Below are 24834 nucleotides of genomic sequence, written 5' to 3'. Positions count from 1 at the left end.
CATGGATTGATGTGTACGTGTAGGTCTAAGTGCAAAGGCAACAGAAGGCTGTCCAGAAATTAGGAACAGAAGGTTGCCAGTTAACCGGATCGGATTTAATTTATTGTGCTTCTTTCTATTCATTACTCCAAATTATCCTCATGTATTAATATTGCCAATTCTCTTAAAAAAAAGGAGGCTCTTGTGAGCAATAACTACTTCAGAGCCCTTTAGAGGCTGACTATCACAGAGAATTAGAGCTTTTCTGTATCTTTTTATATTAGATATTTTTACTGCCGTGAATATACCTGCAAGCTCTACAAAAACATAACTATTTTCAGTCCTGACCATATTGTTACTAGGGTAATCTAGGATTACCTATACCCTATAATATTTCCACTATCGATGTTTTCCCACCCTTAGTTTTCAGCGGAACTACCGATAAAATATTCCAAAATATACCTTCATATTTTAAAAATATGCCGTAATCTTAAATCATTTTCCTCGACTTTGATGTTCTATTTAATATCACCAGCTAGTTAGGATTTTTAGCGCTAAACCTTGAATTTTGTTCGATTTGTCCAACAGTTCTCCATAATATTGATTGACCCTTATGACTTGCTTTTTTAGATTGTTAGGAAAATAGAGTTCACACTAAAAAGGTAAATAGAATATATAGTAGCATAGAAAGTAAGAATGTAACGTAACGATTATATAACTACTTGTTGCTTGTAAGCAACATATAGTTATTGTTCTCACTACATAATTTTAAGTATGTAAGTATATCCAGAAGATATATCCTGCATAAGTGGAAGACCAGTGAAAGTTAATTGTGAGTCGATCCTCATGCTGTTAATATTCTAACTTCATGTCACCGTTTTGCTATACAGTGACAGTCACGCTCTCATCCCCATGCTGGAAATACTCGATTAGACATCGATAGCAATCAGCTGTTCGCAGCCATATTTATTTTTCACACGGCACACTAGTAAACAAACGTACATATTTATGTGCAATTTGTGTACTTGTAACCTTTCGCAGATCTCCGTGCTGCGCTATTAAACGCAAAGTTCTTCTGAAGGGACAACTATATCTCAAAAAGACAAAGATACTCCTCTAGAAAAAGAGAATCGTGCATTTAAATTGTTTAGTGGTTGCCAATATTCTCACACAACGCAACTGCTATTGCGCATTAGATAAATAAATAAGATATGTTTGTTCGCGAACGCAACAGTCACCAGATTCAATGAAAACAAAACAAAATACTTTTCCTTTGTGCCTCATTGAAGTCTCGAGGAGACGAGCACGTTGACGCCAAAAGAGCCAGCATAACGGTAAACAACCGCAATATAATAACTAACCTACGGTAAGGTGATGTTTGACTACATAACTGTGCATTCCCCCCACCCACGCAACACACGCCAAACAGCTAAGTAGCGGCCATATTTGATCATTTTTTGCACACAAGCACTTCAAGTTAATCTTGAAATCTGTGCCCAGCCGATCACTTCAACATTACCTGACATATGTATTACCTGTTATCAACGCTTCAGGCTTACAGACATACATATGTACAAAAACAAAAGCATTGATTTGGTTAGACAACAAAGCGAAGTGAACTTGTTTGGAAAACTGGTTTTGGCTCGAGTCTGGTTTAAACGATTTAGCTAAGAATCCAAAGGGTTATAATGATGAAATACTCTCGTGTGAGATAAATCCTTCATACGTGCATAGGTGTGATGAAAACAAAGAAAATTAATCTTAATTTCATTTGTTCCGGTGAAAATTAAAATACAGTCAGCTGACTGGCAACAGTGTGTGTGTATGTTATCAACACTGTGCTAGCAAATATACATTACAATGAATGGAATTACATGTGTTCGAGCACATATGTATGTATGTACATATTGTGATTAGTTGAATGCCGACGTTATCGTTTAGGGCACCAAATTGTTTATTCCTAAACTCTTACACATGTCCAGCACCAGCACAGCACGTTTCTTCTTGATAATCAGCGCTTGTTAATTTCAGTTTGCTGATTTGTCATGTCTCTTTTCTGTAGTGTAGTGAAGAGTGCAAAATTATCGGCGCCATTTATATGTCAAGCGAAGCGAGAGCAGAGCTAGTCCACTACATTATTCTGTTGTCAATAATGTGATTCATGTAATTCATAATCGCTTAGCAACTGAAATTATCTTAGGCACACACCACATGGTGCAAATACTATATTGTATCGTATACAGCATGGAACCCCCAAGATACAGTTTCCATTCGATCTGTTCTGTTCTGTTCTCTGCTGTCTATAATAATGAAAACGAAAGACGTTGCCGCTCAGAACGAGCTCAGTTACCGGCACGATAAGACGACGGCGACAAATTGTGTGTGTGCGAAAGCTTGGAGCATAAATTTCCGCATTAGTAACAGTCAAGTGTGTTATAGTTATGGTTCTATTGTGTTAACAGTTGAAATTATACAAAAACACCGCTACACCACGCCCATTGTCACCCATTTGTGCAAATGTACTCGTATTACTGGTGCTCTATGATACATAAATATGAACTAAACACTGTGTACATGTTTTAAATACAACATTGAACTGTGTGCAACAGATGAAACAAAATCTGTGAGCCATATACACTCTCCTGTCTCTATCTATTGGAACACTTTATTATAGAGCCTCTGTAGAAACCAAATATACAGATTTCTTGTTCGTCCAATTCCCAAGGTATACAGAGAGTATCCAGAGTACGCTGTTCCATTATCGTTTCTTTGTATGAAAATCAAGCAACGACTGCAAAAGATACGAGAGTGAAGCTATCTCGCTCGGATTTTCTCGCTGCAGCATTTTCTGTCCCTGTTTCGGGCGCTGCTGCTTAAACGCTTTTACAAATGAAAATCACAAAATGATCAGCCATGTCATCAGTGTGATTTCATTTTGCAGTGCAATGAATGGCACTTCAAGAGACGCTGCCAGTGGCCGTTTTTCCCAATAATACGATTGCCGCTTAACAAAGCCACCAACATCAAGTCATGCCAGTGGTATGGGTGGTAGTGACAGTAAGGCGTCTACCAATATCTTATCGCGAAAAAATTGAACAATTTAAGCTTCATCGTGCAGAACAGCAGCAGCAGCAGCAGACACATCAAACAAAACATCAAATTAGAAGCCGAACTGAGAACTGAGACGTGGGAGTACCCAAAAAGCGTATTTTGAAATTTCATTTAGTATCTTTGTGGACACTAAAGGCGACGGATATCCATTTTAAGGATTGCTCCTTCAGTGCCTGTAGATCGAATCTGATTTTTGTGATTCTATTGAGATAATTATAATTTCTTTGTAGTTTGTTGATCATTGGATAAGTGAATGTAAGGACTGTGAAGTGATTTGTGTAATCTTTGCAGTTGATCGAATCTATGATCAATTTGTGACTTTGCTTAACGCTTTCCACCTGAAGTTAGTCTTCAAGCGAACATATACTTACATTGTAACGAAAAACTTAGGTACAAACCTAAACATAGTTGAGTCCATGATCTTGCTCCTTATAGCGTTTGATTGACTGCCGCTCTTTGCTAAATACATCTCTAGTCATACTTAAGCCTTAAAGACTTCAATTTTACACAGACTTGCTTATCGAGCATGACAACAGCAAGCGGAGGGGTGCTACGGCTCCCCTATTGAATGACTGACGTACGTCCATTGTCGATATCTAAGAGATTTTCTCATCAACTTGTCTGTTGATACTGGCAACGCATCTGGGTATTCCTTTACTATGTTGCCAGGTAGCAGAATTCTGGAACTGATTCAGTCTGGCCTGACTTATTTTTTATATTTGTAAATTTCATTAGTTTTTCATAAAAAATTCAAATTTTGGCTTTCAGCTGGGACACAGGCGTGGCACAAATTGAGTTAAGAAGCTAATGGACATGATCAGACAGTGATTGAACACATCATTAACGCACGTGCAGACAAAAAATAAACGACGAACAACCGGAAGAGTCGTCGTCCAGATCCAGAGACAGTTCAGGAAACAGCAGTAGCTGAACACACAACAGACACACACACACACAATGAGCACAAATAGCAGCTTTTTTGATGAACATTTCAATATGCTTTATGCCAATCTGATGAACAATTATGTGCCAGAGTACTTTAAGAGCTTCCAGTATACCCCATGGGTGTTTTCGCTGCTGGGGTCGGTGGTTATCGGCCTCAGTGGCATCTTTCCACTGTTCATCATTCCGACACAGGAGAAAATGGACAAAAATGGATTCAAAGATCGTAAGTGTGATTCACAGAGATGGTTTTTTGTCCTTCCCCTACTTAACGTTGTTTCTTGCTGCAGCTGCGGAATCAAAGTTTCTGCGAGTGCTGCTGAGCTTCGCCGTGGGTGGACTGTTGGGGGATGTGTTCCTCCATTTGCTGCCAGAGGCATGGGAGGGGGATCACCAGAGCTCTACGGGGGACTCCGGCCACCCGTCGCTACGCTCCGGATTATGGGTACTCGCTGGCATATTGATCTTCACGATAGTGGAGAAAATCTTCTCCGGCTACACGAGCGCAGATGAGGAGAATCCCCAGCCAAAGTGCGTGGAAATCGCCAACTGCCTGCTGCGTCGCAATGGTGGCCAGATGCCGGAGGGAGGAACCTCCGAGAGCTGCGGTGGCGCCTGCGACATTGAGGACGTGGACAAAGTTTGTTTCCTGCGTGAGCGGGAACAGAAGTCCAAGGAGCAGAAAGAACAGCCCCGAAAGGTCGCGGGATACCTGAACCTGCTCGCCAATTCTATTGACAACTTCACGCATGGCCTGGCGGTGGCTGGCTCTTTCCTTGTCTCCTTTAGACACGGAGTTCTGGCTACATTTGCCATTCTGTGTAAATATGATTGCAGGGTTCAATTATGCATATATTTTTAATTGGGTTTTCCTTGCAGTGCACGAGATCCCTCACGAAGTTGGGGATTTCGCCATTCTTCTGCGTTCCGGCTTCAGTCGCTGGGATGCGGCACGGGCACAGCTGCTAACAGCGGGCGCAGGACTACTTGGTGCCCTGGTGGCGATTGGAGGCTCTGGTGTAACCTCAGCCATGGGTATGTTCTCGCAAATTAACTAAAATTATCATTTACTGAACTTTCTTATTTATCTTTACAGAGGCACGCACCTCGTGGATCATGCCCTTTACCGCTGGCGGTTTTCTGCACATTTCGCTGGTCACAGTATTACCTGATCTCTTAAAGGAAGAGGAGCGCAAGGAATCCATTAAGCAGCTGCTGGCCCTGGTCTTTGGCATTGCGTTAATGGCCATCATGACGACGCTTTTCGAACACTAACCTAACCCTAGCAAGACGCCGAGCAGCACATCAGAATAGTTTATTCCATAAATGGTTCCAGGACAGGGAGGGCCGTTTTTTGGCTGTCCAAAATTGAAATGAATTTGTTGTACTTTACGGGATGCGCCCAGCCACACGTCCTATTTTGCGTTATGTAATTATAGCCGATACGAATGATATTTAAACTACTGTTAATAATTACGTATTATTGTACCATACGAAACATGAATAGAAACTCTGTTTTTTAAAGAAATCTCTTCTTATTTTCGCAACACAAAAGAACAGCTCGGGAAATTCTTCTATCAAAAGAATCGGTTTTTATTTTTGTTTTCTTTTTGCAAGTCCATTGATCATATGAACGCTTCGCCTGCAAACTTATCTAGGGCCATTTACTTCTTAGACTTGATCTTCTTAAGGTAGAATTCCAATTCCTTGCCTTCCAGAATGTAGCCGTCGGAGCGACCGCACTGACCGGGGCGGGAAGAAATGCAGGCTGGAAGGGAACAGAAAGGAAATGGATTAGCAAAACGAAAGTCAAACAATCCACGCAGAGCATAAGCTTTGTAAATCAGAGTAACTATGACAAGCCGTAATCACACCCAACAGGCTTGCATCGTTCTTAAAACAAGAACTTTGCAATAAAGTTGTTGGATCGCTAAGGATTTTACATCACTTTGGTACAACTTAAAATGAAATAACAAAGAAAATACACACCCAAGATACGGCCAGAAGTGAACTGATCCTCCAAGGCCTGCTCAACTTTGCCAAACTTTTGACGCTCCAGGTACTTCTTCATGACCTTTTCGCTGCGCTTCTTGGTCAGCACGTCGTTCTCATCCTCCTTCTGTGCGTGCTTGGGGTTGCGCTTGCGTCCCAAGGGCAGAACGTAGTGGGATTCGTACCATTGACGGAATGGCGTGGCATCGATGACCACAATGCTGTTCTTCACCAGGGTCTTGGTGCGCACCAGCTCGTTGTTGGATGCATTGTAGACGACATCAGCAATGCGAGTCTTGCGAGCAACACCCTCAGAGGCCCAGGCAAAGTTTCCGTTCTCCAGGCGCAGGGCACGCAGTTTGCTGTTGCCTCCACGAGTGCGCACAGAGTGCACGCGGCTGGAGCCAAGCTGTAATGAAAGAGACCAGCCGTTTAGTATGTCTGCACGCTACACTCCTAGCCAGATCACTTCGTTGAGACAGTTGAGAATCAGTAGTCCGAACATAAAGCTTTTAAATCATCAAACGGTAGCACACGGTTTGGTAAACCATGCGCAATTACAGTTGACACGCGTTAACATCATTTTAGCATAGCAATCAGCTATGTGTACACTTCTCTATGGCAGGGCACAGGTTGAGGGATCGCTTACCTTGGTGTTGGCGGCGGGGCGGCCCAACTCGAACTTGCGCTTCTTGCGGAGCGACTTGCGCTTGCCACCAGTGGAGCGGCGCTTGTGTGAACTATCACGGCTAATACCTGTGAACAATATTAAAACACAAATTAAAACGGGTCCCATTTGCCGTGTTTAAATATCAAGACCATTTTTCACACACGAAAACACGCACGCCAACCACAATGTATGGGCACGGGACTTTGAGGGTTGAAATTATTGAAAAACGCAGCTAAATTCTTGAATTTATAGTCAATCCGTTGCCTGCGCAGTTGCAAACATACTCCTCACACACTTTTACATTGATTCGATGCATTTCTGAGCCAATTTCCTTGATATTTTAACGCAAATCGCACGAGCCCACTTACCCATGTTCGAGTAAAAAGCGAGAAAGAAAGGAAAAGACACGCACAACACCTCGTGTCAAAATTTTAAGGTTACTTTTTTGACATTTGGAACTTATGGGCAACCCTTTGTTCGAGAGCTGACTATCGGCTGCCACTTTTATCATGCGCATTGCAGCACATTTGGTGTTGCTTTGCTGTACATTGTACACGGTACACCACGAACAAAGCGAACTAGAAAACCTTTGTCAAACGGGGTGACCGTTTAAGGTATAATATATACTTTTCAGGATATTTTGATGAAAGGAATGCAATAAAAGGAAGTCGTGAAAACTAGCCAATCTTGTGGAGAACTGATTGATAAATCGGATAAAATTATTGTTTTAGCGTGGAGACTCCTAACTAGATATTAATATTAAATAGAACATCAAAATCGAGCATGTTATCGTATATTTTCGAGGCCCTGACGGTATATTCTATCGATAATTTCGGTGACACTGTTGGCAAAACAATTATTTGTTCTTTGGAACCTAAATTTAATTCAAAAACTGTTCTTTTGAACCTAAGTTTAATTCAAAAACTACCGAATCTATCGTGTCTGTGAATGTACGAGTTTTGAATGCCATTATGGTTGGAAAAAACTTCAAGGCCCTCGCCCAGTTCCATCGCCTAACCGAATACATAGTACAGTGCAAACATTGTGACAAAACACTCTCCTCCAAGCACACCTCATCGAATCTGACGCGCCACTTACTCAGGAACCACAAGCTACTGGCCCGACAGATTTTCGCGGGCGAAGAGGGCAAAATGCTGGCCGAATTGAAGGATGAGCTGGAGGCGGCCTCCGCCAATGAGGACATTCACATGAACATGGACGATCTCGACGGGGATGGCGATGGCGATGGTGAGGGCGACGGCGAAGTTGATCGCGAGGGCGAAACCAAGAGTGCAGTTCGTACGATTATTAGCGGTCAGCAGCAGTTGGATCGGCAGAGACATGAAGCGGAGATGCGGAACAAAGTAATTGGCAAGAACAACAAGCTGTGGGCGCACTTTATCCGAATATCGGAGTTTACTGCCAAGTGCAAGCACTGTGCAAAGACATTATCCTCCAAACACTCGTCGTCCAACTTGATGCGTCACATCGTGCGCCGCCATCACAATCTGTCAAAGACCTTAGACCACTCGCATCATCACTTGATGATGCCCAAGAAGGAGATCGTGTGCAACATTGATCGCAGGCAGATGTCGGATCCTCTGGAAAAAGTCAACTTCGATGATGTAGACAGCATCATAGAGAAGGTGGCGGATCATTTGGAGGACGAGGTGAGTGTAATGTTTTTGTTCCACTGCATACGGCAGCAGTAAATGTAATACATGTTTACTTTAAGGTAACTTCGAACTCGCTCCAGGAACCCTTCTACGAGTACGTCGTCGACAACACCGTGGATGCTGGGGACAAGCATGATTATCCGGAATCGAGTGACATGCATGACATGGTGCAGGCGGACTCGGCATCGCTTTCGGAGACTACCACGCAAATGGACGAAAAGCTGAAGGCTGAGACGATATACTTTAATGAGATGGCCGAATTGGCTAGATCGAAGCGGAGACTCATTGACCTGCAGACCAAGAAGCTGCTTCTCGACATGAACGTTGTGGATAACTAACAATAGTCAGACGGCACATGGGCGGAAACGTGTTCTTAACTTATATAGTAGATGCAATTGTCGGCGATATGATAAATTAAATATATAACAAATTATACCTAACAGTTTTGGCGCCTTTATTGTCCGACAAAGTCATCGCGATACAGGCCAAGGCCGAGGCAGCGATGTTGGTTTGTTATTGTTTTGCGGCAGTGTTTGTTTATTGTTATACCCGGTACTCGAAGAGTAAATAGGGTATATTGTATTTGTGTGAATAACGGTTGTATGTAACGCACAGAAGGAACCGTTTCCGACCTTATAGAGTATATATATTCATATTATATTATCACATTATAGAAAATTGCTTCATCATTCGAAAAAAATTAAAGTAGCATCTCTAATAGTTGAAACTAGCTGGTAATATGAAATGGAATATCAAAACTGAGGAAATGGTAAATTAACCCATTTATAACTCTGTTATATATGTATATTTTTCAATGGTGGGTTGTGTGAGCTAACATTACTTACATTACATTTTTATCGATAATTAAATTTATAATTACATTTTTACATTAATGTTTGCGAAAGCTACCAGATGGGCCAACTATCGTTACATTTATGTTTCTTGAAGAACATGTGAGAAAAAAGGAAGAGGTGAGACGATTTAACAGCTCGGCAACCCACCTCACCTTTTTACAATCTTTTTCAGCCTCATAATGAACAGTGTTACATCTATCGATAATAAACTTCCATCGATAGTGAACTTCCATCGATGATGTTATTCATGTCGATGTTTTTTCCAAGCAAAGTGTTTATTCTCACAGCATTTTTCTTAAAAATTCAATAAAATCAGCGCCAAGGGTAAATAATGGCTACTTTTTCTCCCAATAAACTGCGGCAGTGCTCACGGTTCATGGGCGCACCTTGTACACCAGAAAAGGAGCTGCAGATGTGCGATGCGAACAAAATAAAGTCGTGCGCCAATCCCACTTACGAATGCAGCCAGACGCGAATTGACGGACATGAGTTTTGCATTCGCCACATTCTACGCGATCCCCGTGCCAACTACCGTCAGTGCACACATGTGTATACAAACGGAAGAAAGTGCATAAACGCGGTGCCCAAATATGACAACAAGAAGGAGCAGATACTGACCACGCTATGCTTTGAGCACAACCGACAGACGCAGCTGCAGAAGACACACATAGCCGTGGGTCGTCTCCGGAGTGGCGTCGAGTCCAATGAGACATTGCTGAACAGCCTATCCCATCACTTGAGCGTGGAGGATATCATGATCGAGTCTCCGCAGATAGAGCTCGATGACGATTTGATTGATGTTGTATCGCCGCATGCGGCACCGCTGGGTAAGCCAACAATCAATACAGTACAGCATGGCTGGAGTGGATTTCATGTACATTTCCATTATAGTTCATCAGGATTATCGAAACGAAATAGAGCAAGTTGTAGAAAAGGTGCGACAGCGTCGACGAATTCTGGATTATGCCTCGGACAGTTCCAGCAATGATGGAGATCCGCCATGTGTTAAGAACACCGGCAAGGATATCGACTTGTATGAATCGGACCACGAAAGCAACGACTCTGAAGACGATGATCCACTAAAGTAAGATTATTAACTAGAGTCCAGTGGTGGCGAAGTGCTTTAATTATTACTTTTAGGCATGCCGGCGTTTACACTCGATCTGAGGCTGTTCGGATTGCAGAGTCGAAAGTGGAAAAGCTTCAGGGCCTTTACCGCGAGGAGCTGAGCCACTTGCAGCATGTTCTGAAACAAAGGCGACGACAGTACTTGCACGACATCCGCCGAGAACGGGAAATCTACTGTACGGTCCAATGTTATTTCAGTGTTCTCGTTTCCAGGTTTCTAAGTTTTATTTCTATTTTTGCAGGCAGCATCCACGATCAGCTTAAGGAGACGCCGCACGAGCGCAAGCTCTACGAACAACTAAAGGCGCTCAACAGCTACCATCGTCGGCAAGGAGTTGAAGCGGTTCTCTACAAAAAATTCAAAGAGAAGCGAGCACGGGACACGCTCTTTACAACGAAGTCGGCCAACAATCCCAAGTGCATTTTTACAGAGGGCGGCGTCAAGTGTGGTGAGCGAACGCTGCCATGCTGCAAGCACTGCCGCAAGCACATATTAGAGGATAAACGTCAGGTGCTCTTCCGAGCATGCGGCGTCGAACGAAGCGGTGTTGTGTGCCAGGAGCCGGTAACCAGCATGCTCGAGGACTCGAACTGTGTGCTGCATCTGAGCGTGGTGCCGCCCAGGCGTCAGTATATACAAAAGGTGGGTTAAATTAAAATCTAAGCCTAAGCCACAACATTTTCATCAATTACACTTAGCCTTGAATGTCGCTTCTGCTATTGTAATGATAATTCAAACTGTACATCATATTTTGCCACTCCCAAACAACATTTGAAACTAGTTCTTAGACCTATCCATACATAATTAATTGTAGTAGAACTACGAGTATGTAGGTAAAGATATGTCTACATACATGATACGATTATTGAACAGCTTTTGTGATCGACCATGAATAAATGACCGAACCGAACCGAACCGAACTATCTATCATCTTCTGGTTTTATATGGTAAGATAGACGATGGTTTGTATTATAAGTTAACCATGAGGCTTAGTGTTGTGGAACATCGGAGAGTGTGGAGAGTGTATATATCCCTTAGATGAACCCCCAGAAGTGCACGGCATATTAGTTTTAATCACAATCATCTAACGTAAATCTCATTTTTATAGATTTGCTTTTTATTGACGTACCTACCCTACTATATCTCTTCTCACAGAAATGCGAATCTGAGACCGAAGACGACGATGTCCCTACAACAAGTACTTTCATAACTGAACATGCAGATATATCTGCAGACAACAGGCTTTCCAGAAGCATTCGCAATGTCACCACAGTACACAGAGACGACAGAAAAACGACAGAAATTCAAAATCTCAAAAAACAATCGAGCGCTGCGTAAACCTGTGTGGAAATTTAAATTCAATTCAATTACTGTAGTAGGCCAAGGAAAATGTTGTTGCATATTACATGTGTGTCGTACACCCACCAAATTCGTACAGTTTATAATTATGTTGATTGATTGTTCACAAAACTGATTGATAATTACATGACGTGTGTTTTATTTTATATAAATTTAACAATTGAGATATTTTACTGATAGTTCTTCATTGTTGTTCAATTGGCTTACTTAAAAATTAATGACTGTAATTATTTTGATCTTAGAGCACAGTTATAAAATATCAGTTATCAGTTTCTCCATTCAATAATATCCCTAGTGAAATATTTACAGATTATAATCGGAATCGGAATTCGATGGCAAATGCGCTAACTTATAGTACAATAAACAATTAAAAGTACAAGAAATACATATACATATATCCAGCTAAGTACGGCTCTAGTCTGTCTCTGTGTTTGCTCACAGTTCTGTTGTGGTCTCCACCTCTGACCGATCCAAATCATTCAGGTACGAGAAGCCAATTTGGCCATAGTCTCGCTTTCCAAACGAAACATTCTCATTGGTGCAGCTTATCTGATTGTGGCCATCACCAGTTGATCTGCAGAGTAAAAGTTTATTGGGTTACGATTCACTACCGATGTTTGTGTGTATTTACCGTTGGAAGAGCGGATTGGTGATGGGCAACTCTCCGCTGTACATGCGATTATTGAGTTGGCCGTGACGCCCCAGCGTGCTGCTGTTCATCAAGTCACCATTTGAAGAACTTTCCACAAATGTATTCCCACGTCTACCCATCGTACTGTAGGCATTATTTTTGGCAATGGCCAAATTATTCCGTCCCATCGTGTCCCCATTGGATGCCCCGTTCTGGTAGTGATTGCTATTCTGATGCTTGATGCGCCCCAGAGTCAGGGTGCCGGAGAGAGCACCGTTCGCGTTGTGCGGCGAGCCAAGTGGATTGGCATTGTTGCGTGTGTTGATCTCCAGTGTGCGATTGAATGTGTTTTGCCTGTTGTTTATGGCCAGATTGTTGTTCATGTTGTTGATGTTATTGAGATTGTTGTGGCGTCGAAGTGTGGCAATGGTAGCCGTCGTTGCATCTGAATGTGATGGACTCGACTGACCACCTGGCACAAGGGTGTTGCCGTTGCCATTACCGTTCTCCTTGTGCGTTATGTAGCTGACATTGTCCAGCGAGAAGGCATGGTTCTTGGCGCTAAAGTCCAGCTGCAGATCATCATCACCATCGGGCGGCACTGCCATGGCCAGCATCTGCGTTTCATACTCCTTCATGCTGGCCACAGTCTCACTGACATTCGAAGCCTGCTGGTTGACAATGACGGGGTCATAGCGCGTTGGACTCGTTGAGGAATACTGCCGCATGCGTTGCTTGAAGTTTTTATATCTAAAGGGGGGATGGTTTAGTTATTAACAGTCCTCTATGGCATCTAAGCTACGTACTTTGACCACGAAATGCAAATGTAGATAATTCCAATGGTGCCCAATATCAGAATAATGAGCGATATGGCAATTAGCGTAAAGGGAAACACTTCGTCATCGATGTCTATGGCGGCCTTGATCTAATAAAACAAAGTCAGAAATGTAAATCTATAAATTGTGTCTCTTTCGATTATAGCTTTTACCTTATGAACATGTTCTTTAATTTCTATTGGCACTGAAATGCCATCAGCCTTGGCTCGTGCCAGAGCAAAGTTCAGCTCCAAGCGGGCAGCGGGTTCCAGCAACGTGGTCTCCACAATACTATCATTGCGCTTTAGCAGCTTCTCCGACTTCGGATCGATGAGATAGAACCACACATCCGTTGCCGCTTGGTTCTCGATCACTGTGCCATTGTTGGCCAAATACTTTTGGTTGCTGAAACGCTCAATGCCGCTGACGAGTCCGGTTTTCTCCTCCAGCAGCTCCTCCACCTCTGTGTGGTAGTTGCGCAGTTCACTGGGCGCAGCGCTGGGAAACGACAGTGCCATACGATTGATGTCTGTCAGCTTATTCACTACGATTCTGGCTCTGGTGCGATGTGAGCCCTGCTCTTGTTGGCCATCGCTGTCCCGTGCCTCAACCGAGAAGGTCATGGGAAAGGCTTCTTCGTTTTTGAAATGTCTCGCAGTGCGCAGAACGCCGTCTTCAGTCATCATGAAGAAGCTTGTTGGCTGCAGGGAAATATAAATTATTATTAGATCCCCTTGATCTGAAGATCTAAATCTGCCTTTAAGTTCTCACCAAATTGTCTCCGCTGTCCTCATCGTCGTAGAGCTTATACCGAACCATTCCAAACTTTCCAGAGTCACGATCTGTGGCACGCACCTGCAGAATGGTCGTGTCCACATCCATGTCGGAGGTAACCACAGTGTAGAAGGTGTCCCGCTGGCCTCGCAGTCGATTGAACACAAACTCTGGCGCATTGTCGTTCTCGTCCTGCACGATTATGTTCACAGTGGTCTTATCCTTCAGCGGGTTGACAAAGTACCGATGGGATACAAGACGCAGCTGGAGCGTGTACGAGGATTTGTTCTCGAAATCCAACGACTGAACCAGGACTATGCTGCAGCCATGGTCGGCCAGGCTAAGGTTGAACCTTGCCTCATCGTTGCCATGCACAAACTCGCACCTAAAGTCTGCCGGCCCGCTGGCCGATTGCTTCGAATTGATGATCTGGACAATCTTCAGAGTGCTGTTCACTTCAGTGGACTCGGGCACGCTGGTCGTGTAGCTGTCGTCACTGAAGCCCAGGCCTATATTCTCCGTGCTCAGCATTAAGCCGCTCTGCAGCTTGGTCTCCATGTCCCTTTCGTTGTTCTGCGACAGCGCAAGATGTCGCACATCCACGCGCAGAGGCGCCACCGAGCTCAGCTGAGGTTCGCCCATGTCATAGGCGCGAATGTCCACATGGTACTCTGTGTCCACTTCTTTGCGCAGCTCATCGCGGATGCGCACTGCTCCCGTGTCCGGATCGACCTGAAAGTATTTGGGTGCCTTGCCGCGTCCGACTATCTCGTAGCGGACCACATTTCCGGGGGAGGTGCCATCCCCATCGATGGCCGGCAGAGTGGCTATGATGGTGCCAATGGCCTGGTCATCGTTCACCGTCACCGGATCGGGCACGGTTATGAATCGCGGCGGCAAATCATTCCGATCCTCGACATCCACAACCAGCTGAAGTGTGTCGCCCGGCCCATCCCCGTCGTTCTCAATGGTTCCAATTGTCAGCTGGTGCTGCCGCTGGTTCTCATAGTCCAGTCCCTTGATTGTGTGCACCTCTCCCGAGGTGGCAGACACCTTGAACAGCTCCGCATCGCCCTTGCGTAGCACGTAGGTTATTTCTGGCATTGTATCCGGATCGAAGGCCTGCACCGTGGCCACCAGGAAGTTCACCTCGTTCTCCGGTATGTGCACATCGATGCGAGCATCGCTGAACTTTGGCACCTCATCGGGAATGTCGTGCACCATCACCGTCACACTGGCAGTGCCCAGGCGGGCGTCGGGCGCCCCATCCTTGGCAGTCACCACGAACTTGTACTCATTCAAGCGTTCATAGTCCAGCTGGGAGGCAGTTCGCAGCTCTCCGGAGGTTCCATTGATGGTAAAAGGCACATCCGTGGGTATGGAGTAGGTGATCTCTGCATTGATGCCCTCATCCGCGTCTGTGGCATGCACTACGCCAACGAAAGCATCCGCAGCGCCCTCATCCACTTGGAAGACGTACGGCAGCGTGGACACATCAAACTCGGGATTCTTGTCGTTGATGTCAGTCACCTTGATGTTGACTGTGGCGCTGCTGGAGAGTCCGCCACTGTCCTCGGCTCGCATTATCAGTTGGTAGCGCGTCAAGCTCTCTCGATCCAATTTGCGGATGACAATGATGACACCCGTCTCCTGGCCCACGGCAAACTGACGCAGGTCGTTGCCGGATATGATGGAGTAGACAACGGCATCGTTCTCCGGATCGTCTGCATGCACCACGGTGACTGTGGAGTTGATTTCCGCACCCTCGCTAACCTGCACCTCGTAGATGGGCTTTTGGAAGCGTGGCGGCTTCGTGTTTGGTCCCGGCGTCACACTCACCTCCACAATGGCCTGCGAGGAGAGTCCTCCCACATCTGTGGCCTGCACCGTGATGGAATATTGCTCCCCAGCCAACAGTCTTCCGTGGGTACTGATCTCACCCGTTTGCTCGTCGATGGTGAACTTTTGAATGCCATTGTTGGACACGTGATAGATGGAGTAGGCGACCACGGCATTCGGGCCCTCATCGTTGTCGGTGGCCGTCACCTGTGTGACCAGGCGACTCTCGCTCTGATCCCCGGTATTGGCTGTGATCGAAATGGGTGAGACCATTGCCAGCTTGGGCGCATTGTCGTTGACATCCCGCAGATGCACTGTGAGGCTGAGTGGGGCGCTGGCAGCGTTTGTGCGCGGCTCCCGGGCGACAACCTGAAACTTGAAGCGGCCCGGGGCAGGCGGATCCCGATCGAGGTTGTCTTCGTTCACCACCAGAATCCCTGCACTGGTCACATTAAACGAAGGCGTCGTCAGCTCGTAAATATAATCGGGCTTTGGATCACCCTCGCCCAAGTCTGCGTCGGTTGTTGTGAAGGATATGGGATTGCCATTTGCATCCAATACTCTCGTTCCTATAGCGGAGTTTTCATCCACATAGCCCTCGGTGGCAGAGGAGGATATGGCCGGGGGATTGGCATCCACCGGCTTAACCGAAATCGTCAGTTTGGCCGTGGTGAAACGTCGCGGTGCAGGTGAAATCTCCTCTGCGCGCACGATTATGTCATATCTCTTGGCGGTGGACGTGTCAATGGCTTTTGTTTGCTTCAGCACTCCCGTTTGCTCATCGATCTCAAAGTAATCCTCATAGTTGCCAGGCATTCCGCTGGCAAAGCTGTAGCGTATGCGCGAGTTGATCGTATCCAGATCCACCGCCTGTATTCGCTCTGGCAGCACATTGAGCACACCCAGCAAGGAGCCTGCCGGCACAGACGCCGTGTACTCGGGGTTTATGCAGGCGCCCTCGAGCAGCACACAGCCACGATATATAAATGATGGATCCAAATCGTCCGAGTCGGCTATATTCACCGTTAAAGTGGTGGTCGAAGAAAGTCGATGTTCGGTGTTGCGTGCACGATCCTGAAAGTGTAGCGAAAAGAGTGGCCAGATGTTGAGACTCGCATTAAATGTTTAGTATTTTTTGTTAACTTACCGAAGCTACGATGGTCACATAATAGCGCTGAATCTTCTCATAGTCCAAAATCTTTGAAACAGTAACCTGCACACAAATACTCGTATTAATGTCAGCAAAACTGTTAAGAAATAAACTTACCTGTCCCTGGTGTGGAAATGATATGGCAAAGGTGCCATACCCGTCAGCACTCGTGAGCTTCTCATCTTCGGTTGAATTGATGGGTTTATTTGCAATAAAATACTCTACCAGTCCGTTTACACCTGCATCTTTGTCGAGTGCTTGAATGTTGCGAAAGATTGTAGTTCCCACCGGTGTGCTCTGTTTAAAAAATAGAGTTTAAAGTTGCAGTTAAACGGAGATTAGTACGAGCTGGAGTCACTTAATACACTCGTAATTAGTTACAGAGTTGAATTTGGCATTCGTTTAACTTTGTTCATTTAATTAGTGCATTCCAAAGATGTTTTCCACTCGGCAGACAGACTCCCTCGGGAGTGCCGCTTTAAACGGCAAGTGCATGCCAAAAGCATCCTCTTCGGAGTATATTCCATGTGGACTGACAGACTGCCATAATGGGAACTGGAACTTTGTTTAACACACATTCTCGTATGTATTTATGGGAAAACAAACTGGCTAATTATTCGCTGAAGTTGAAGGGTTTTTCTTCAGCTAAAGTTAGCTTTATTGAAACACCAACAAGCAACCAATAAGCCGGCAAAAATAAACGATTTTTGATGGATAAGAAGTTAAAGCCATAAGCGAATACACACAATTGGCTCGCCGCATCACGTTGCCAAATGAATTATTTATGAATAAAATTCCCCTAGGTATGGTTCACATTGTGAATCTCGTTCTGTACATATTTGAGTAAGTTTATTGCAAGCTCATTGCTTATTTCTGTGCCAATTGTATGAAGATCAGAATGGTACGAGCATAGTGGTAGTCCTTGAAGAAGCTTATAATTATTCAGAGTGATGTATGGGGTCTTAAAAGTGGAGAACTAGTGGAACGCTTCTCTTTTGTTTCGTGGCTGGTGCTTTCTAATATGTCAACTGTTCTGTAATTGAACGTTATTAGTCTAAATACGTGATTAACAGACGGAAATACTATTGTAGCGTCTGGTGGAAGGTGGATGGTGGATGGTGGATGGAGCCTTAGATGTGATGTTGTGTCTCTACATGCAATTGTTGCTGTTGCTGTTGCTTTTGGACGTTGTTGGGGCACGGAGCAACATGAACATGCTGCATCAACATGCGACGTGGACAACACATGCTTGTCTGCCACTTCATTAGTGTCTTGTATGTTGTTGCTGGTTTGCTGGCTTTGCCATCGAGAAGGCTATGCACATTCACCTGACTCGGACTCGGACTTGGACTCGCTGTCTCTACCTCTGCCAGCAGTGGAGCATTTGTGGCAACAACTGTGGCTGGTACGCGAACGCGAACTGGACTGGTAGCTCGCGAACGTTGGGGAGGGGAAAATGTAGCAGGCAGGAGGCAGGAGGCAGACTCAGAGGCACACAGAACAGGCAAAACTTTGGCGCTCCAAAAAGCTGTTCGTGTCTTGAATGGTTGAAATCTACTTACCTCGGGTACGGTGACCTCATAGGGCGTGTTCATGAAACGGGGCGCATTGTCATTGATATCCGACACGCGCACAATAATGGGAATGTTGCGCTTCTTATGCGACGATCGAATGGTGCAGGACACCTACAAAAGAGAAATGGCGTAACACTGTGAGTTCGGGTGCATCATCATCGGAGGTTCGTTAAACAATCCATTACGGCTCTTAATTCATCTGGACTTGAAGACAAACGCCGCCTGGGGAGCTCGACGCGACTCACCTGGAACACAATGTGACTGAGATTCTCCTCATCCCGATCCAGGGGCTCCAGCAGCTGCAGCCTCTTGCCGATCAATTGAAATGTTGGCTGTCCCTTTGGAAAAACTAGATCCAGATATATTTCCGTCTCCGGATCACCAAAGATGGGCAGTTCCGCGGGAGTCGTTTGCTGACCAATAACTATAGCAGATACACAGAAACATAGACACATAAATATTCATTAAAGTTGGTCTAAATTGATGTTTTTATGCTAGACACCAGAGCAGTGGAAAGGAAAAAAGAACTAGTTGATGTAGCACCACCAAGAGCGAAGAGAAATGTATTCTTTCTCTTTGAATTGAGGGTTGGAGGAGCAGTCAGCGTAGAGCATCGCAACGGTTGGCAAAAAATATGCGTTTATATTGCCTGTACATACAAATCGGTACATCGGTATGTATGAGACATATGAACGTGCTGTACGAATTCGTGTTAAGCGGCAGCTGCGTCTAGAAAGCCAGATTTAGATCTTGCACAATACGAATACAAAGTACGAAGTTCGAATATGTACGAGTATGTACATGTTTATATGTAGAGCAGTGATCGGATTTGTGAGCTAAGGCCACATATGAATATTGGAAAAATTCACAGTAGCTCCGCTCGTATCGCCAGTGTTGATTTTAGGAGCATTCCTAAGGAGCACGAACATTATGCATCCACATAGGTACATGTTCGAGTGTTATGTTTTATTCTGATAATCTGATCAAGCAGTTGGTTCTGCAGAGTCTGCGCTCCGCTCTGCTTGTAAAGCATACAGGTACAGGTATCTACATAGTAACATGTTCATGGACACGTATGCAAGTTATAATTATGGCGTTGCACCTTTTGTGCCTGTAGACTATGATCTTAAAAGTTGAGGCTTTGTCTCAGAGCAGAGCAGGGTTGCATTGCATGTGTCCGCCTCTTTACTGCTGTGTTGTTTTGTGTTTAAGCGTCATATAAAGTGACTTCAGGTTTTTGAGGCGTCCAACACAAGATGTGGCATAAAACATGCAATTTTTATGCTAGTAATGCCACAACGACGTTCAGGCCCTTCTCCCAGAAAGCCACTCCATTATTATAGTAAAATGTTTGCAAGGCACAAAAAGGAACACTCTGCTGCACCTCTAATAGGTGCACAAACTTTCATAGAAATAATTGCTGGAATTTTGAGATAAATCAATTTGAAGCTTTTGCTCAAGTAATGCCTGTAGTTCCACTGTAGTTAGTTACTTTAATCTATTCTTAATTAAAAAGTAATTCTTACATGCTTCCCGACTTTCTTCTATGTCCAGAATTATATTCGTTTGGCCCGTTTCCACTTCGCACATTTGGGATTTGCCCAAAACAGCTGAGGACAGCAGTATTAAAAGACCCAAAAAGCCAAGTTCCTGCATTGCTGTAGACATTTTATCTGTAAATGAAATTAAGTATTATTTAATGGTTTACATTTACTTATTGTATGTATATTATATGAAGCTAAAAAGTGCCCTCTTTATATACTTATATTTAAATGAGATTGTGTGTATGCCAAGATGGCTTCCCATTCCTTAAATGGTGTGAAATCAATATGCAATAAACATTTAAACCAAACTGGAACCTGGCGTTGTCTCTGCGCGTTGCTTCTCTCCTCTACTGGGCAATTCTTCTACTCTCCCATTCGCTCTGCTCTCCACTCTCCACTCTCCAATCCTACCCAACCCATCTGCATGTTTATATGGGCATGAGGAAATCATAGATGCGAACGCATGGAGCAAAGCGTAGCGGTAGTCTGCTCCTGCTGCTGCTGCTGCTGCTGCTGCTAGCTGTGTTTTTCGTGAACGATCAAAGAAGATTGCAGGACACAGCTCTAAACTCTTAGTAATTCCATCAGTAGGTGTCTTGGCCATCAGCTGCATACTCTAATTATTTCACCAACTAAAATAAAACGTAACTAAAACCTCAAAATCGTGTGCGCCCCTATCATGTTTCTCCCGTTCGCTGGCAGCCACAAAAACTACTTGCAGCACAGAGTGCCAGTGCCAGTGCCAGTGGCAGGCAGTCATCAGAGTGGAAGTTCACAAAAGTGCTAAAAATGAAACCGCATTCCTTGACTCTGGCCAGTTGCATGAGAAACACAAAAAAAAAAAAAAAGAGAACTAAACTCTTATAAAATGAGGAACCGCGCGGGCCACTAAGCAAACAACTGCACTTACTGGCGGTAGCTCCTAGTGGATGCTTTGGTGGTGCTTTCTGCACAGGTGTACATTCTCTCTCGCGCAGTTGGCCATCTCATCAAGCGCCTAAACGGCGGCTCCAGACTCCACTGCCTGTTCGAGTTCGAGTTGTGGCTTAGATACAGTTATAAACGTATTTCCAAGCCACTTCTTGAGCTATGATCTGTATGTATTTATGTATGTAAGTATGTATCTTGTGCTATGCTATCCCTATGCTGCTTCCCGCTGGCTTTCTCTTGCTGTAAATCCGCCAGTACCAGTACCAGTACCTGTACCTGTACCTTGCCTGCCTGCCTGCCTGCCTGCCTGACTCATTCACCCATTCACCGCAGACTTGTTGGCCACAGGAGCACAGCTTGCGTATCTCTTCGGCATTACTCCTATTAGAACGCGAATTTAATTGTTTTATAGTGGAAAGAATGGTAGTAGAATGGTAGAACACAAAGAAGTACATAAACACTTCCTACGAAACAAATACATAAATGTCCGTTGAGTCTATGTAGCTGTGGGAAAGCTATGTATCTGCTTTTGGCTTTGGCTTGGCTCGCCAAGTTCGTGGCATTAGATCATATAGTTTTTAATACCACAACAATAGATATGCAAAGCTACCGAAAAAGCTTTTGCAAACAGATACAACTGGCTAGTTTTTGAGCAAAAAAGATGTTTAGTAAATGTCATACGAAGCTTTCCTACCATCTGTATTTAAGTCTCTCAGTTTTTCTAATAGATTGTTGTCCATTAACCATTTTCATTTAGTTAGAGGAGAAAGCCTCTTCAATACAAATTCGCATAATATAAAATACAATGAAAATCATCAAACAATTACTCATCTCAAACAGTTCTTGATGTGAAATCATCTCCCAAAGTAAGAGTGAAAGTTTGAACTTTAAACAATGTGCTGCAACCCCCCTAATTATCGCCCTGTTGCGCTATCCATATATAAGTTTATTTTTTCTATAAACGAGGATGGGGCTGTTATGATGGCTTGGCACAGCATCTCCCAGTGCACAAATCCTTTAGTTTAAAGACTATTTGTCTATATAATATAGCTTTCACTGTGCATACCTGTCGCACAAGAGCCAAAAACAACATGCGAGTAAATGAAGCTACAAAGCTGTTGAATATGCCCAACCGGAAACCTATAGAAAAAGCCGAATGTGCCAAACTGGTTTGCAAAATAAAACGAAAGCCGAAGAATTGCTTTAAACGCTGAGTGCTGCCTGGTGCTTGCTGCCTGCTGGCTGCTGGGTGCCCAGTGCTCAGAGATACAAGAAACCTGTTGCTTATTGATGCTGTTTCTGCGAACATTTTCTAGTTTTGAATGTGGTACACAATACGTACCGAACCGAACTTAAATCTGAAATCTATTGGAATGCGAACGATGGTTGCCACATTGTGCATACATATTTGTACATACATATGTCTGTATGTGCACCTTTATGCCTGTGCAAGTATCTATAAAAAATTATTTCACTTTATCAATATAATTCTGGAGAGCCTATGGCTATGCACTGCCATAATGCATATATATCTCTACATACATACATACAATCAAGCATACATATCTTCACATGTTCAATACATCGTCTTGTGCGATTATGTGGTTTCGGATGGGTTTCGGGTTTCGGATCCCCCACCACTTTAATGATATTTTAAGTGTAAGTGGAAATGTCTTGCCTACTCGAAAAGTAGTCGTAAATGGTTAGCAGTAAGCAGTCAAAAATCAATCTGTGCCTCATAATCTGACAAGCCTCAAAATAGAAAGCGAAAAAATATCATTTGCTAGGCGCAGACTTTGGTACTTGCGAGTCTGTCATCTTCAGTTGGAGGCAGCGTTTCGAAACGTGACTGACTAAAGGTCAAATTATCCAGTTGGTAGCCGTTGGGTTGGGAAGCAAAATAAAACCACAAGCATCCTTGCTACACACGCTAACCCTAGCTAAATTAACTCGTGGAAGTAACAATTAAGGCTGGCATTTTCCCCTGGCTAATTTAACATGTGCTTCCGGTGTAACATTATTACTTTGTGCATGGAAGATAATGTAAGTCAGGATGGATTTTGTAGCAGTGCTTGGCCCTATGATTAAAAGGTACATGTGTAATGGGTTGGCTTGCTTTCGTGTAACTTTTGCGCACATTTATAGTGGCAATCAGAAGGATCACCTCAGCTGCTGATGCTGATCAATAATAATTCGGAGCCGCCAATAGCGGATCACTTACATATGCACTACGATCGCATACCTTATGGGAACGGAAATGATTAGACTCTTTGTTAGGGTAAAGGTACGACTAATGGTGACAAACATATTTTTAGTTTCGTTGAACAAAAAACTACAAGTAATTCAGGGAAGGCTTTCTGCAGGTGGTAAGGTTGGGTATTAAAAAGGTTTTTATTTATACTTGAGTGTGCACTATACAGTGAGGGTTCTTATAAGATTTCTTTATTATTTGTTTTTTGTTCTTGCTGAGTTAAGACAACCTAAGAAGATTGCCATAAGGTCGATGTCTTCTACTCTCAAAGAGGAGCGATAGGTTATGATAGCAAAAAAGTGTAGAAATATAAATAAAACTGTCAAAGACACTATGCCATATTCTACTCATAACGTAATACTCTCAACGCTTATTAATTTCCAAATTAAAGTCAGCTTCTTGTACTTACCATTTGCTTTCAAGACGTTGTTGGCGTTTTTTTTCAAAATGTTGCTAGAAGGCCGTTGAGTTGAGTGTATCCAAGAACCATTTGTTTGAACAAGAAATGTTGAGCACACGATTGAGGGGCACAATTTTGTTGGATTGTTTCTATTACATTTCGGAAGTATCAAAATCACGTACAGTCCGACTATAAAGAACACACAAAAACACGTTGAAACACAGGCACGGCACGTTTAAGGAAATATTTGTTAGCATTCCGAAATTATGGAGCCATGGATTTTGGCATTTTGATGATGATCTGGTTGTGTGTGTGTGCATATAGTAATATGGATTACACACTCATACTAGTTTGATATCCCGCGAAAAGCAAACAAAGCTGCGACTGCTTCGGGTTCTGCTGCTGCTGCGGCTGCGGCTGCGGCTGCGCTCACAAATATGTGTGGGAGATCGATCGGCCGTGTGGTAGCATGTGGTAAAAGTAGTGTGACAAGTTGACGACGGGGAGGCTGACGGTTGCTTTAAAAAATCTTTACATACGTGACCTCATTTGTCGGACATTTATCGGAAAACTGTTTAGGCTTAGGGCCATTTCTCATGGTATTTCCATCGAAAATATGAGCACTGCACTTGGCATAACTTATAGGCACATTAACCTTAAAGACTCTTTATTTATATTCACGAGCACCATTAACACCGATTTGGGGATCCTTTTATGCGTTTTTCTTACGATTATGAACACTAATGATGAGGAATGGAATGCACACAGCACATCGCCAGCATCATTTATATTTAAATGGGCTTTAGTATATCACGAAAGTCCGTCCATTGAGTGTCTGAACTTTATAAACATCTTAGGAGATAACTTTTTATAAAATTAGCTCTTGGGCATATTCATACCAGCGCAGAAACCGGTATCGCGGGAGCCACCTAAAAGACTCGTACCCTATCCACATAGATGTGTAGGTACGTATGTACGTCTGCAGGTGATCACAGTGCGAACGACACGTGAGAACGGTGCAGTAGATGCCACAGGTATGGGCGATATTCGAGCGCTGCTGGGGCTTCCAACTGAACGTTGTTGAGTTTTCTTCATTGAGCGGCTTCACTGAGTGGATTGTTGAGTGTCTTTGGGTGTTTGTTTGTTTGAATGGTGCGAAATAACAATCGCACACAAAGTGGAGAGAGAAACTTCTGCAGGGAGTATGCAAAAAG

General features: G+C 43.9%; 5 protein-coding genes and 1 non-coding gene across 11 annotated transcripts; 3 read left to right on the top strand and 3 right to left on the bottom strand.

Moving 5' to 3' along the window:
* Positions 1-984: 984 nt before the first annotated feature.
* LOC117582913 (zinc transporter ZIP13 homolog) lies at positions 985-5536 on the top strand. 2 transcript variants are annotated; one of them, XM_034271007.1, is made up of 5 exons: positions 985-1313; positions 3859-4258; positions 4323-4853; positions 4912-5067; positions 5129-5536. In XM_034271007.1, the coding sequence occupies exons 2-5, from the start codon at positions 4048-4050 to the stop codon at positions 5305-5307; spliced, it is 1077 nt and encodes a 358-aa protein (XP_034126898.1). In that variant the 5' UTR covers positions 985-1313; positions 3859-4047; the 3' UTR covers positions 5308-5536. The 2 variants fall into 2 exon arrangements, with proteins under 2 accessions (XP_034126898.1, XP_034126899.1); XM_034271008.1 differs by lacking the exon at positions 985-1313 and having other exon boundaries at positions 3824-4258.
* A 68-nt stretch (positions 5537-5604) lies between these two features.
* LOC117582914 (40S ribosomal protein S8) lies at positions 5605-7199 on the bottom strand. The gene is made up of 4 exons (XM_034271010.1): positions 7063-7199; positions 6674-6780; positions 6022-6433; positions 5605-5800 (listed from the first exon to the last, which is right to left on the bottom strand). The coding sequence occupies exons 1-4, from the start codon at positions 7064-7066 to the stop codon at positions 5697-5699; spliced, it is 627 nt and encodes a 208-aa protein (XP_034126901.1). The 5' UTR covers positions 7067-7199; the 3' UTR covers positions 5605-5696.
* On the bottom strand, positions 5874-5920 carry LOC117583849. Its single transcript, XR_004573816.1, has one exon. It is a non-coding gene; the product is annotated as a small nucleolar RNA R442 (small nucleolar RNA).
* Positions 7200-7523: 324 nt separating the features above from the next.
* Positions 7524-8810, top strand: LOC117583421. 5 transcript variants are annotated; one of them, XM_034271718.1, is made up of 3 exons: positions 7547-7562; positions 7593-8364; positions 8430-8708. In XM_034271718.1, exons 2-3 carry the CDS (start codon positions 7666-7668, stop codon positions 8706-8708), a joined length of 978 nt encoding a protein of 325 aa, XP_034127609.1. In that variant the 5' UTR covers positions 7547-7562; positions 7593-7665. The 5 variants fall into 5 exon arrangements, with proteins under 5 accessions (XP_034127608.1, XP_034127605.1, XP_034127606.1 ...); XM_034271717.1 differs by having other exon boundaries at positions 7524-8058; positions 8451-8810; XM_034271714.1 differs by having other exon boundaries at positions 7524-8364; positions 8451-8708.
* Positions 8811-9476: 666 nt separating this feature from the next.
* On the top strand, positions 9477-11837 carry LOC117582743 (KAT8 regulatory NSL complex subunit 2). The gene is made up of 5 exons (XM_034270683.1): positions 9477-10051; positions 10116-10308; positions 10365-10528; positions 10595-10995; positions 11509-11837. Exons 1-5 carry the CDS (start codon positions 9556-9558, stop codon positions 11689-11691), a joined length of 1437 nt encoding a protein of 478 aa, XP_034126574.1. The 5' UTR covers positions 9477-9555; the 3' UTR covers positions 11692-11837.
* A 1-nt stretch (position 11838) lies between these two features.
* On the bottom strand, positions 11839-24662 carry LOC117582742 (cadherin-99C). The gene is made up of 11 exons (XM_034270682.1): positions 23630-24662; positions 20022-20168; positions 18741-18919; positions 18484-18606; positions 17039-17218; positions 16919-16984; positions 13930-16845; positions 13332-13859; positions 13150-13268; positions 12344-13093; positions 11839-12286 (listed from the first exon to the last, which is right to left on the bottom strand). Exons 2-11 carry the CDS (start codon positions 20161-20163, stop codon positions 12148-12150), a joined length of 5142 nt encoding a protein of 1713 aa, XP_034126573.1. The 5' UTR covers positions 20164-20168; positions 23630-24662; the 3' UTR covers positions 11839-12147.
* Positions 24663-24834: the final 172 nt, after the last annotated feature.

Source organism: Drosophila guanche, unplaced genomic scaffold (assembly GCF_900245975.1).
Source record: "Drosophila guanche unplaced genomic scaffold, DGUA_6, whole genome shotgun sequence".
Lineage (NCBI taxonomy): Eukaryota > Metazoa > Arthropoda > Insecta > Diptera > Drosophilidae > Drosophila > Drosophila guanche.
The sequence above is the reverse complement of the archived record's forward strand: the minus strand, read 5'-3'. Positions and strand labels throughout refer to the sequence as shown.